At 43.2% G+C, this 13,282-nt stretch overlaps 1 protein-coding gene across 1 annotated transcript in view; it reads left to right on the top strand.

Annotated features, from left to right (window-relative positions):
• Positions 1 to 12,910, top strand: part of LOC126088296 (short stature homeobox protein 2-like) — a 107,401-nt gene extending 94,491 nt beyond the window's left edge. The window contains exons 4-5 of the mRNA XM_049906426.1: positions 943 to 1,091; positions 12,731 to 12,910. Of these exons, the coding sequence (XP_049762383.1) occupies positions 943 to 1,091; positions 12,731 to 12,910 (329 nt within the window). The remainder of the gene's footprint in view (positions 1 to 942; positions 1,092 to 12,730) is intronic.
• Positions 12,911 to 13,282: the final 372 nt, after the last annotated feature.

Here is a 13,282-nt window from a genome sequence, read left to right as displayed (position 1 = left end):
GCAGCAGCATGGACTATCAGCTCGGAGACCACGGCTGGGATTACCCTCGACGCCGCATCACAGACAGGAGCGCCTGAGATGGTTTACTCAACGACGAACCTGGGTGCACGAATGGAAAAAGTCATTTTTTCGGACGAATCCAGGTTCTGTTTACAGCATCATGATGGTCCCATCCGTGTTTGGCGACATCTCCGTGAGCGCAGATTGAAAGTGTGTATTCATCATCGCCATACTGGCGTATGATCCGGCGTGATGGTATGGGGTGCCATTGGTTACACGTACCGGTCACCTCTTGTTCGCAATGACGGCAATTTGAACAGTGGACGTTACGTTTCAGATGTGTTACGACCCGTGGCTCTACCCTTCATTCAATCCCTGCGAAACCCTACATTTCAGCAGGATAACGCACAACCGCATGTTGCAGGTCCTGTACGGGCTTTTCTGGATACAGAAAATGTTCGACTGCTGCCCTGGCCAGCACATTCTGCAGATCTCTCACCAATTGAAAACTTCTGGTCAATGGTAGCCGAGCAACTGGCTCGTCACAATACGCCAGTCACTACTCTTGATGAACTGTGGTATCGTGTTGAAGCTGCATGGGCAGCTGTACCTGTACACGGCATCCGAGCTCTGTTTGAGTCAATGCCCAGGCGTATCGAGGCCGTTATTACGGCCAGAGGTGGTTGTTCTGGGGACTGATTTCACAGGATCTATGCACCCAAATTGCGTGAAAATGTAATCACATGTCAGTTCTAATATAATAAATCTGTCCAATGAATACCCGTTTATCATCTGCATTTCGTCTTGGTGCAGTAATTGTAATGGCCTGTAGTGTATGTCACGTGTTTTTCCGAATATCAGTCGATACTGTACAGAGCCCTGCAGCGCATTGTGGAGCGAGTACCGCTTGCTGAGCCCCGGCTGTGCCTTGGCGTGTTGCAGCGGCGGGCCTGGTGCTGGGGTCTGCGTCTCGGCGCTCGCCGCCCGTGGCCACGCCCCTGGAGCCGTGCCGCGGCGCCCCCTACCTTAGCGTGCCGGCGCTGCGGCTGCCGCTCGCCGTGCCCGCCGTCGACCCCACGCTGCTGCACCAGGTGAGCACGCAGTGAACTGCCACCTGCCACGGCACGTCCACGTCAGTCTCACACCAGTCTCTTGCACCGCTTTCTGTTTCGACGCCTTCTTGACTCTCTGTGCAGATTCCTTACTTCACAAGGGAGGCAATTAAAGTGCTACGGCCGCAGGTTCGAATCCTGCCTCGGGCATGGATGTGTGTGGTGTCCTTAGGTTAGTTAGGTTTACGGGGGGGTAGGACGTCAAACGGGCTTACTTAGAGGAGGAGAGGCATCACAGGACATTTTAATTTCCCCTGTCTATACTTTTACAAGTAAATTCATAAAACTTTGTCAGCATGACCAGGAAGGATTCAGGATACACACTCATAGCAGCAGAAGTTCAAAAACATAACAAAATAAATTCTTTTACATGTGAAATTCCATCATTTTTTCACTTACTATTGGCTGCACTTGTTGCTATAGGCACACTTTTCTTCATAAGTAAGAGAGACTGTTTGATGAATTTTGCACAGCATACAAACCATACTTACAGGTGTCTGAAACTCTAGAATCTATTTAACTTATGAAAAAATGAATGAGCTGTTACGTTTTAAATTTAATGATTAGAAAAAAATCAAATTTTGTAGTTAATTATCTCAATTTTCACCACAGTTTTTAATAGATTTGGAAAATTCTAGAGTTTCATACATCTGTAAGTATAATTTGTATTCTGTGCTAAATTCATCAAAGAATCTCTCATACTTGTGAAGAAAAATGTACCTATAACAATAAACGCAGCCAACAGTATGTGAAAAAAATGATGAAATTTCATTTCTAAAAAAAATTTATTTTGTTATGTTTTTAAACTTCCACTGCTATGAGTGTGAATCTTGAAGCCTTCCTGGTCGTGCTGACAAAGCTTTATGAATTTATTTGTAAAAGTATAGGCACTGGGTATTAAAATGTCCTGTGGTGCCTTTCCTGCTGCAAGTCGGCCCGTTTGTCGTCCTACCCCCCTTAAGTAGTTCTAATTTCTAGGGGACTGATGACCTCAGAACTTAAGTCCCATACTCCTCATCAAAAAAGAAAAAAAATTAAGTGCTGCTGCTTACGGAGGTCACTGTGGACTCTAATTATTGGACGGCAGCAAAATTTGGCAGATATGCTTGTGCGTCAATGCGGATCCGATTTACGCTGAAAAAAATAGTTCCAATTTTTACCACCAGGTGCAAATCTGGCGCTGTGTGTTGTTTCTATCATGGTATGAGATCCACATAAGTCATAACGTGAGTGGACAGTATAGCTATCGAGAAAATAGAACATGCACTGTTAGTGAAATTGTTTTATGTGAATGCTAGTAATTATAGTGCTGCGTTGAGAGAGAATCGCTGACTGAAAAGTCGTACCTCATTAAATGGTTTAAAAAATATAGTAAGGAAATCCCCTCCCCCCCCCCCCCCATGAACCATGGACCTTGCCGTTGGTGGGGAGGCTTGCGTGCCTCAACGATACAGATAGCCGTACCGTAGGAGCAACCACAACGGAGGGGTATCTGTTGAGAGGCCAGACAAACGTGTGGTTCCTGAAGAGGGGCAGCAGCCTTTTCAGTAGTTGCAGGGGCAACAGTCTGGATGATTGACTGATCTGGCCTTGTAACACTAACCAAAACAGCCTTGCTGTTGTGGTACTGCGAACGGCTGAAAGCAAGGGGAAACCACAGCCGTAATTTTTCCCGAGGGCATGCAGCTTTACTGTATGGTTAAATGATGATGGCGTCCTCTTGGGTAAAATATTCCGGAGGTAAAATAGTCCCCCATTCGGATCTCCGGTCGGGGACTACTCAGGAGGACGTCGTTATCAGGAAAAAGAAAACTGGCATTCTACGGATCGGAGCGTGGAATGTCAGGTAGGTTAGAAAATTTAAAAAGGGAATTTGGGAATTAGTGAAGTTCGGTGGCAGGAGGAACAAGACTTCTGGTCAGGTGAATACAGGGTTATAAATACAAAATCAAATAGGGGTAATGCAGGAGTAGGCTTAATAATGAATAAAAAAATAGGAGTGCGTGTAAGCTACTACAAACAGCATAGTGAACGTATTATAGTGGTCAAGATAGACACGAAGCCCATGCCTACTACAGTAGTACAAGTTTATATGCCAACTAGCTCTACAGATGATGAAGAAACTGATGAAATGTATGATAAGATAAAAGAAATTATTCAGGTAGTGAAAGGAAACGAAAATTTAATAGTCATGGTTGACTGGAATTCGACAGTAGGAAAAGGGAGAGAAGGAAACATAGTAGGTGAATATGGATTGGGGCTAAGAAATGAAAGAGGAAGCCGCCTTGTAGAATTTTGCACAGAGCATAACTTAATCATAGCTAACACTTGGTTCAAGAATCATAAAAAAGGTTGTATACATGGAAGAATCCTGGAGATACTAAAAGGTATCAGATAGATTATATAATGGTAAGACCGAGATTTAGGAACCAGGTTTTAAATTGTAGGACATTTCCAGGGGCAGATGTGGACTTTGACCACTATCTATTGGTTATTAACTGTAGATTAAAACTGAAGAAATTGCAAAAAGGTGGGAATTTAAGGAGATGGGACCTAGATAAACTGAAAGAACCAGGGGTTGTACAGAGTTTCAGGGAGAGCATAAGGGAACAATTGACAGGAATGGGGGAAACAAATACAGTAGGAGACGAATGGGTAGCTCTGATGGATGAAGTAGTGAAGGCAGCAGAGGATCAAGTAGGTAAAAAGATGAGGGCTAGTAGAAATCCTTGGGTAACAGAAGAAATATTGAATTTAATTGATGAAAGGAGAAAATATAAAATGCAGTAAATGAAGCAGGCAAAAAGGAATACAAACGTCTCAAAAATGAGATCGACAGGAAGTGCAAAATGGCTAAGCAGGCATGGCTAGAGGACAAATGTAAGGATGTAGAGGCTTATCTCACTAGGGGTAAGATAGATACAGCCTACAGGAAAATTAAAGAGACCTTTAGAGAAAAGAGAGCCACTTGTATGAATATCAAGAGCTCAGATGGAAACCCAGTTCTAAGCAAAGAGGGGAAAGCACAAAGGTGGAGGGAGTATATAGAGGGTCTATACAAGGGCGATGTACTTGAAGACAATATTATGGAAATGGAAGAGGATGTAGATGAAGATGAAATGGGAGATACGATACTGCGTGAAGAGAGTGACAGAGCACTGAAAGACCTGAGTCGAAACAAGGCCCCCGGAGTAGACAACATTCCATTAGAACTACTGACGGTCTTGGGAGAGCCAGTCCTGACAAAACTCTACCATCTGGTGAGCAAGATGTACGAGACAGGCGAAATACCCTCAGACTTCAAGAAGAATATAATAATTCCAATCCCAAAGAAAGCAGGTGTTGACAGATGGGAAAATTACCGAACCATCAGTTTAATAAGTTACAGCTGCAAAATACTAACGCGAATTATTTACAGACGAATGGAAAAACTGGTAGAAGCCGACCTCGGGGAAGATCAGTTTGGATTCCGTAGAAATGTTGGAACACGTGAGGCAATACTGATCTTACGACTTACCTTAGAAGGAAGGTTAAGGAAAGGCAAATCTAAGTTTCTAGCATTTGTAGACTTCGAGAAAGCTTTTGACAATTTTGACTGGAATACTCTCTTTCAAATTCTAAAGGTGGCAGGGGTAAAATACAGGGAGCGAAAGGCAATTTACAATTTGTACAGAAAGCAGATGGCAGTTATAAGAGTCGAGGGGCATGAAAAGGAAGCAGTGGTTGGGAAGGAAGTGAGACAGGGTTGTAGCCTCTCCCCGACGTTATTCAATCTGTATATTGAGCAAGTAGTAAAGGAAACAAAAGAAAACTATGGAGTAGGTATTAAAATCCAGGGAGAAGAAATAAAAACTTTGAGGTTCGCCGATGACATTGTAATTCTGTCAGAGACAGCAAAGGACTTGGAAGAGCAGTTGAACGGAATGGACAGTGTCTTGAAAGGAGGATATAAGATGAACATCAACAAAAGCAAAACGGGGATAATGGAATGTAGTCGAATTAACTCGGGTGATGCTGAGGGAATTAAATTAGGAAATGAGACACTTAAAGTAGTAAAGGAGTTTTGCTATTTGGGGAGCAAAATAACTGATGATGGTCGAAGTAGAGAGGATATAAAATGTAGACTGGCAATGGCAAGGAATGCGTTTCTGAAGAAGAGAAATTTGTTAACATCGAGTATAGATTTAAGTGTTAGGAAGTCGTTTCTGAAAGTATTTGTGTGGAGTGTAGCCATGTATGGAAGTGAAACATGGACAATAAATAGCTTGGACAAGAAGAGAATAGAAGCTTTCGAAATGTGGTGCTACAGAAGAATGTTGAAGATTAGGTGGGTAGATCACGTAACTAATGAGGAGGTATTGAATAGGATTGGGGAGAAGAGAAGTTTGTGGCACAACTTGACTAGAAGAAGGGATCGGTTGGTAGGACATGTCCTGAGGCATCAAGGGATCACAAATGTAGCATTGGATGGCAGTGTGGAGGGTAAAAATAGTAGAGGGAGATGAATACACTAAGCAGATTCAGAAGGATGTAGGTTGCAGTAGGTACTGGGAAATGAAGGATCTTGCACAGGATAGATTAGCATGGAGAGCTGCATCAAACCAGTCTCCGGACTGAAGACCACAACAACAACAGTAATGAAATTTCAAAACACTGGTAAACTTGGTGTTGCACCTGAAGAGGAAAGTATACTGTCCCAGAGGAAACTACTGATGATGTTGCCGTTGCTGAAACTGACCATGCAGCACGTGTCCCTCGTAGTGGTAGTGTTTGTGCAGTGTTATGAGATTTGTCCATTCGATGGTCAACAGTGCGGAAACTATTGCAGTTAATTTTCAGGCACGGATCGAAGTTAATAACATGTGGGAAGGCAATATTTTATGGAGTCATGAGGCACCTTTTAAACTGCAGGGTGCAGTGGAAACACAGAACTGCCGAATTTGGCGTCCTGTTAAAACGCGTGTCGTGCACGAAGAGCCTTGAGTCACTGCGCGGGGTGGATCATAGGCGCCTTTACTGTCGCTCCGTTCTTCTTTGAAGAGAACACACCAGACAGCCTGTCAGATGTACCATGACGTCTGCACGTTATCGAGACCTTGTATAGCATTTGATTCCCGCTTTGGGAGAGCGCGAATGCGTGGAAACCACTGATTTCATGAAAGGTGGTTAATAATAAAATCAACATTATGGCTTTCTCACTTATTCGACCTTTGATCATGTCTCGTTCCTAATCCGTTACATATGGAAACATTTCTGTACGTCTTTCTTGCATTCACAGTGCCAAATTCGCACATGGTGTCCAGAATTGGAACTTTTTTTTCTGCGTAAATCGGTTCCGCTTTAAAGCATGTCCGGCAAGATTCACTGCTATACGATTATTATAGCCCACACTGGACCTCCGTAAGCAGCTATACTTAAATTATAACCACCCAGTATAATACCATCTCTTATAACGCGTATGCTATTTGTTAGTTTGTTACATGTTTACTAAACTGTAGCTGTGATAGTGTTCCTAATGTTTTGTTTAGGTAATATGTCTCAAATTTATTTAGTCGTCACCGAAAAACTCTACTATTTTTACACAAATGAATGCGGAATGTGAAACGTTTTTGCTAGTTTACACGAAGTTTTTCTTACGAGTTGTTGCAAGGTAATATTACTCTCGCCGGTCCGATATTTCGTAAGGGTCAGTTAAATGAAAATGAGATTGACGGAAAAAATAAGTAAACTGTTAATTATTTCCAGAGCAATCACTATAATAATACATTTATCCCACTGTGAGACAAGACGGTCAATGCTATCATGGAAAAATGTTTGCAGTTGCCAACGGAAACATGATTGTACCCAGGCGTGCGACTCTTCGTCCGAAACAAATCGACGGCCATCAGTGTCTCTCTTCAGGGCTCCAAAAATGTGGAAATCGCATAGGGAGACATTGTATGGAGGATGTGTAATGGCTTCCCAGCAAAACTTCTGCAGCGCAATCGAAACAACCTCGGCAACTTGTGGGTGGGCATTATCCTACGACAGAATGATACCGTCCATCAATACTCCTGGTCGTTTGGAACTGATGGCATGCTTCAATTTTTGCAAAGTGTCCATGTATCGCTGTGCGTCAATTGTGACACCGTGTTCCAGAAAGTCAATGAGCAGTGGACCCTTGCAGATCATCATGTCTTCCCTGGAGCTGGTGTACCTGTTGTTTTCACTGCGCTGCGAAAGCTTCGCTGGAAATCCCTTTACGCATTCACTAAACACTCCCATTCTCTCCCCGTGCGATTTCCATATTTTGAAACCTTGAAGAAAGACATTCGTGGCTGTAGATTTGCTTCGAACGAAGAGGAGCAATCATGGTTCCATAGGCAACCACAAATATTTTCTATGAAGACTCTGACCACTTTATGATACAGTGGGATAAATAAACCGTTTAATAGTTATGACGATTACTTTTAATATAACAAACAGTTTACTGTAACCTGTAAACCCAAAATTTCACCAAGTACGTAAATTTCTTCACTAACTATTTCACGAGAAAACTATTTCATGGAATCATCGTTCCACTACAACACTCATCTTGATCTTGTGATCCGTTACGGCCTCAGTCCATCTCCATGCTGGTCTTTCTACATCACTTCTACCCTTGGATTGATCTCTGAGGATTTTTCTTGGCCCTAATTATCAAGAAAATCACCCCCTCACATTAACGATTACCTAATTAATCTGGACCGTTCTGAATACAGCAAAATCTAAAGTTATCACGGAAGCTAACCTGCACAAAAGAACACACAATGAATATTGGCTCTTTACAACACTAAAGAAAGCAATACATTGCCCGGGGGCAACAATGGAAGCGCTGCTTCTGCGTCTGTGAATATTACATAGATAAGATAGCATCAGTGTTTACATGACTCATTGATGGCTCTTCTTCTAATTGCCATCTAGCACAATATAGGATGTTTCAAACACGTCGGAAACACCACACCTGCTGATTTTGAAGACACTCCACTGATCATTTGTCGACAAGCTCACCTCTTGCATGATGGCGTTTCTGTACAGCTCACGGGTACTTGAATCGAATGTTTCCTGATCGATGGATAGGTAGGAGTAGACTATTTGCTTGGTCTTCACTTTCACATGATTTTAACCCCATCGGTTTCTACTTTGGGGCCACTTAAGATCATTGGTGCGCTCATCTCTGTCGTCTCACATGAAATCACATCAGAACGGAATTGTGGCAGGTTACGAGGAAACATGCAGTCCTCCTCGAATTTGGGATCGTATTCACAGGACTAAGAGATAACGAGGTAAGGCCTCGATTCAAGCAGGAGGTGGACATTTTGGACTTCTTTGATAGTAACTATCTGCAGGAATGAATTGCTACAGGTTGTATCTAGCCTATGCGAGGGCATTAAACAACTGCGGACCTTTTTCATTTTTATTTCTGTTCAAGGGCAGAGCCTCTGCTCCGATCGCGCTGTTACACGCTACAATTACCCAGTTTGGAGTTTTATAAAGAGACGGCCTGGAACAAGGAGATTAGCCAAGGCTATAATGAACATGGTATCTTCTGCCGAGGCATGTAGTCCTCTCTAGATAGGCAACACGTAAATATAAAAAATTGGTAACTACAGTCACGTTTGGCCATTGAAATTTGCAGAACATACAAAAGACTTAATTTCTCCGGTTGCTTTCTCATACATGCTTTCATAAAATGTTCGTCAATCATGCTTTCATTTGAAAGACTGTGAGCAAACTACTCACTAGCTAACAGATATTAACACTTTAGCTGGCATATGATCACAAGAAAACTTCAGCAGGACTCTGAATTTAAAAAGGTGTGTGGGATAAAAAAAGTTGACAATCACTGTTAACCGGAAATACTCTGCCATCTATGTCTCTAAATCGTCCTTGCAAAACAGAACCTGAAATTAACCTTCAAAATGAAAAACTTGCTCACCTGTAGTTCAGTCTGTAGGTGTTTATGTAATGTAGTGTTTTTCGTAACATAATTTGGGCCCACTCATTCAGGTTACCGTGAACACACACCTGTCGTCCAAGATAACAAGAACCATGATCACATACTTTCCTGATTTGACCAACACTCGACCAGCTTACCACATTCCTGATTTGAGCAATACTCTAGCATGCTACCACACCTCGACTGGGCCACTAAATGAGCAGTCTTAATCCTACAGAAAATGTCTGGGATTATTTGGGACAGCCCGTGAAAAGTAATGGTCAGCATGCCTCATTTTGGTAGTTTTGTTGCATATAATTAGTGGATGGCATCAGCTGTATATGGAATACCTGATGAAACTTGTTGACTCTCTACCTCGACGGTGCTAGAGTTTATACAGCATACGATGACTAATGCCCCGAAGCGAAGGGCGAGTTCATTTGTTTATTTGGAAGGGGAAAGGCCGACATTGTTTACCCGCTTCCCGCTGGTCCTCAACGCACTGCGATGACAGAATAAAAGCATAGGCCTTGCAGTCTTCCTAAAACTGTTTTACAGAAACTATTTGGTGAAACAAATTCATTTTTGCCTTATGTATAGATTTAGCTCTGCAGTCTTTCTCAAACTATTTTACAGAAAGTAATTTGTAAAACAAATTCATTTTTGCGTTACTTACAGCTTCACATGTCAGCTACATGACAAGCCCATTATTTCGTTAATGGTCATACTTATCGTGATAATTGTATGTAAGTAAAAAATGGTTCAAATGGCTCTGAGCACTATGGGACTCAACATCTTAGGTCATAAGTCCTCTAGAACTTAGAACTACTTAAACCTAAGGACATCACACACACCCATACCCGAGGCAGGATTCGAACCTGCGACCGTAGCAGTTCCGCGGTTCTGGACTGCAGCGCCAGAACCGCTAGACCACCGCGGCCGGCTATGTAAGTAAGACACTGCGTGAAATTCGAAAAATTTTACAATAAAAAATAAGGGTCGCTATGATTTTGTGTTTGGTCTATATTAATATGTTGCTGTGTATGAAATTTAACTAACATATTGAATTTTTCTTTAGGCTTGGGTGAAGGTCTCTGTCTGTCGCTAATCTTAAGTAAATTGATCTGATATAGCACACTCATTTGCGATCACACGCACTAACGGTAAAGCTGGAATGTATATCATCAACATTCCTCATCTTTCATAAACGGACTCAGATACAGAAACGCCATTTTTGAAAGTGATAGCACACAAAAAGGATAGTATTTTGCCACTGGTTCTTATGAAAAACCTCACTATCTACCACGATATTCCAATTACTACAGACTTTTTCTATGAAAGAATGTAATTTTTAAGGGCCATTAATAGCTGGTAGAATGAGAAACGCTGTGGGTCTTGAAACAGCATCAGTGAAGACATTACACGTTTATTTTTGCACTGATGATGTGCTTTTTCATAAGCTATTAACTTTATTTTTCCTAAGGTTCTTTTTTTTTCCTTTCAAGGAGTAGGTGTAATAAGGTCTCTGTCATCTATCCATCCATCTCTTACGAGGTCTAGCTAGTTCTCTCTTTCCAGTCATTCGATAACTCAGTATCTTTCTTTGCAGTCTGTTTTCTGTCAGTCTGTCAACATGATCCTTCTATTTCTTTCAATACTCTATCTTGTCATCAAATGAAAATTTTTTAAATCTGAACTTATTGTTTCCTTCCTTATTTTATACATTTTATTACAGCTTCTTACATTTTCATGAACTTCGTCTCTGCCACTTATGTACGTGAGTTTTCATTTTATGTTACTGTCCATGATTTGGAACCACATACAAGAGTAGGTACAGCCATAACGTTCTAGTATTTCATTTGGGTTTCTTTTCTTCTTTTTCTTATCAAAGTTCTCTCATTTGTTTCCCTTTCCTTTCAACGTTTTCGTCATAGCTAGAACTAATATCACATTGTAGATAACTGAAGTGAGATACTTGTTCTTAAATTTTCTCATTTATTTTTGTTTTCGATCTGACTGGATTCTTTCCTGTGAAACCCATTATCTTTATCTTATTTGCAGGTATAGTTAAAGTTAATAAAGTATGGTTTCAGAATTCTCTCGCAGTTTTGTCCGTGCAACTACACTGGGTTTTGGCAAAAGAAGCGAATTTTAACATGGCAGCAAGAGAAATGCTCGTTTTTTGCAAAATTCGCCACTCATGATGTTTCTCTTAAAGTTACAAACGGTTAACAAGCCAGACTGAAAGAAATCGATGCTTTTGTTGGATTTTCAGCGGAATTCTTTCTAGATACTAACCAAAGCAAAAGTGACAGTATATTTTGTTGAATGGTCACCTTGCATGTGTAGCCATGGAGGGGCTCCACTTGATCATCACAAAAAATCTGATCATACGCTTCAGTTTAGGATGGCATTTCCCCTACAGTGCCTGCCCATAACCCTCACCACTACCACTACCCCCACGCATGCCCCGCCAATTGCACATCTACTGGCCACATTATTCCATGCACACTCTACATGATAATACCGTGCTGTCTAGTCCGCCCACTTAGCTCAGTGGTAACGTGCTTGCCTCCCATGCAGCGGGCCTGGGTTCGATTCCCGGTCGGGTTGGAGATTTTCTCCACTCGTGAGCTGAGTGTTGTCCTCATCATCGTTTCATCCCCATCACCGGCACGCAAGTCGCCCAGTGTGGCGTCGACTGCAATAAGACTTGGCGGCCGAACTTCTACATCTACATTCTACATTTATACTCCGCAAGCCACCCAACGGTGTGTGGCGGAGGGCACTTTACGTGCCACTGTCATTACCTCCCTTTCCTGTTCCAGTCGCGTATGGTTCGCGGGAAGAACGACTGTCTGAAAGCCTCTGTGCGCGCTCTAATCTCTCTAATTTTACATTCGTGATCTCCTCGGGAGGTATAAGTAGGGGGAAGCAATATATTCGATACCTCATCCAGAATCGCACCCTCTCGAAACCTGGCGAGCAAGCTACACCGCGATGCAGAGCGCCTCTCTTGCAGAGTCTGCCACTTGAGTTTGTTAAACATCTCCGTAACGCTATCACGGTTACCAAATAACCCTGTGACGAAACGCGCCGCACTTCTTTGGATCTTCTCTATCTCCTCCGTCAACCCGATCTGGTACGGATCCCACACTGATGAGCAATACTCAAGTATAGGTCGAACGAGTGTTTTGTAAGCCACCTCCTTTGTTGATGGACTACATTTTCTAAGGACTCTCCCAATGAATCTCAACCTGGTACCCGCCTTACCAACAATTAATTTTATATGATCATTCCACTTCAAATCGTTCCGCACGCATACTCCCAGATATTTTACAGAAGTAACTGCTACCAGTGTTTGTTCCGCTATCATATAATCATACAATAAAGGATCCTTCTTTCTATGTATTCGCAATACATTAAATTCGTCTATTTTAAGGGTCAGTTGCCACTCCCTGCACCAAGTGCCTATCCACAAATGGGGCCTCCCAGCCAACAATTTCCTGGTGTGTGACTAATTTTTTGTTTGATTCGCTTTTGAGACACTTTCAGTTACTTGGCTGGAGTATAGAAAGAACAACAATGATTTTGCAGAGAGTTTTGACCACGAGCATCACCATAAACTGGTAGATTACAATGCGACGGTGCTGTGTTGCAGTACGCGGTCGCTGCGATGTACCAGGCGGCGCCGGCCGGCCCTTACCCGCTGGGCCTGCAGGCAGCACTCGCCGCCGTGCACCGCGACCGGCTGCAGCACAAGAACCACAGCATCGCGGACCTGCGGCTCAAGGCCCGCAAGCACGCCGAGGCCCTGGGCCTGCGCCACAGCACGCTGTAGCCCGCGGGCGGTCGAATGGAGCCGTCCGAGCAGGAGCAAGGCGGCGGCAGCTCTGGCACCAGCTGAGCCCCGGGGACCCACATGGCCGCTCAGTAGTGCCAACTACACATCAACACGATTTAGCTGGCGGACCGTCAAATGGGGCCACCTGCACTGGAGCAAGGCGGGAGATGAGGCTGCCCAGCCCGCAACCAGCAGGTGAACCACGTTGCTCCTCAGTAATACCAACCGCACGTAGCCAACAGGGTGTCAAATGGGGCCACCTGCGGATGGACAAAGGGGTTCCGGCACCAGCTGAGGCATCCTGCAGCTGCCAGATGAACGATGTGGCTCCTCATTTGTGTGCTGTCGCCTGAGGAGGCTCAGCGGTCA

This window comes from Schistocerca cancellata, chromosome 6 (assembly GCF_023864275.1).
Source record: "Schistocerca cancellata isolate TAMUIC-IGC-003103 chromosome 6, iqSchCanc2.1, whole genome shotgun sequence".
NCBI classification, from domain to species: domain Eukaryota; kingdom Metazoa; phylum Arthropoda; class Insecta; order Orthoptera; family Acrididae; genus Schistocerca; species Schistocerca cancellata.
Note: the sequence above shows the minus strand (reverse complement) of the source record. Positions and strands in the feature narration are given on the sequence as shown.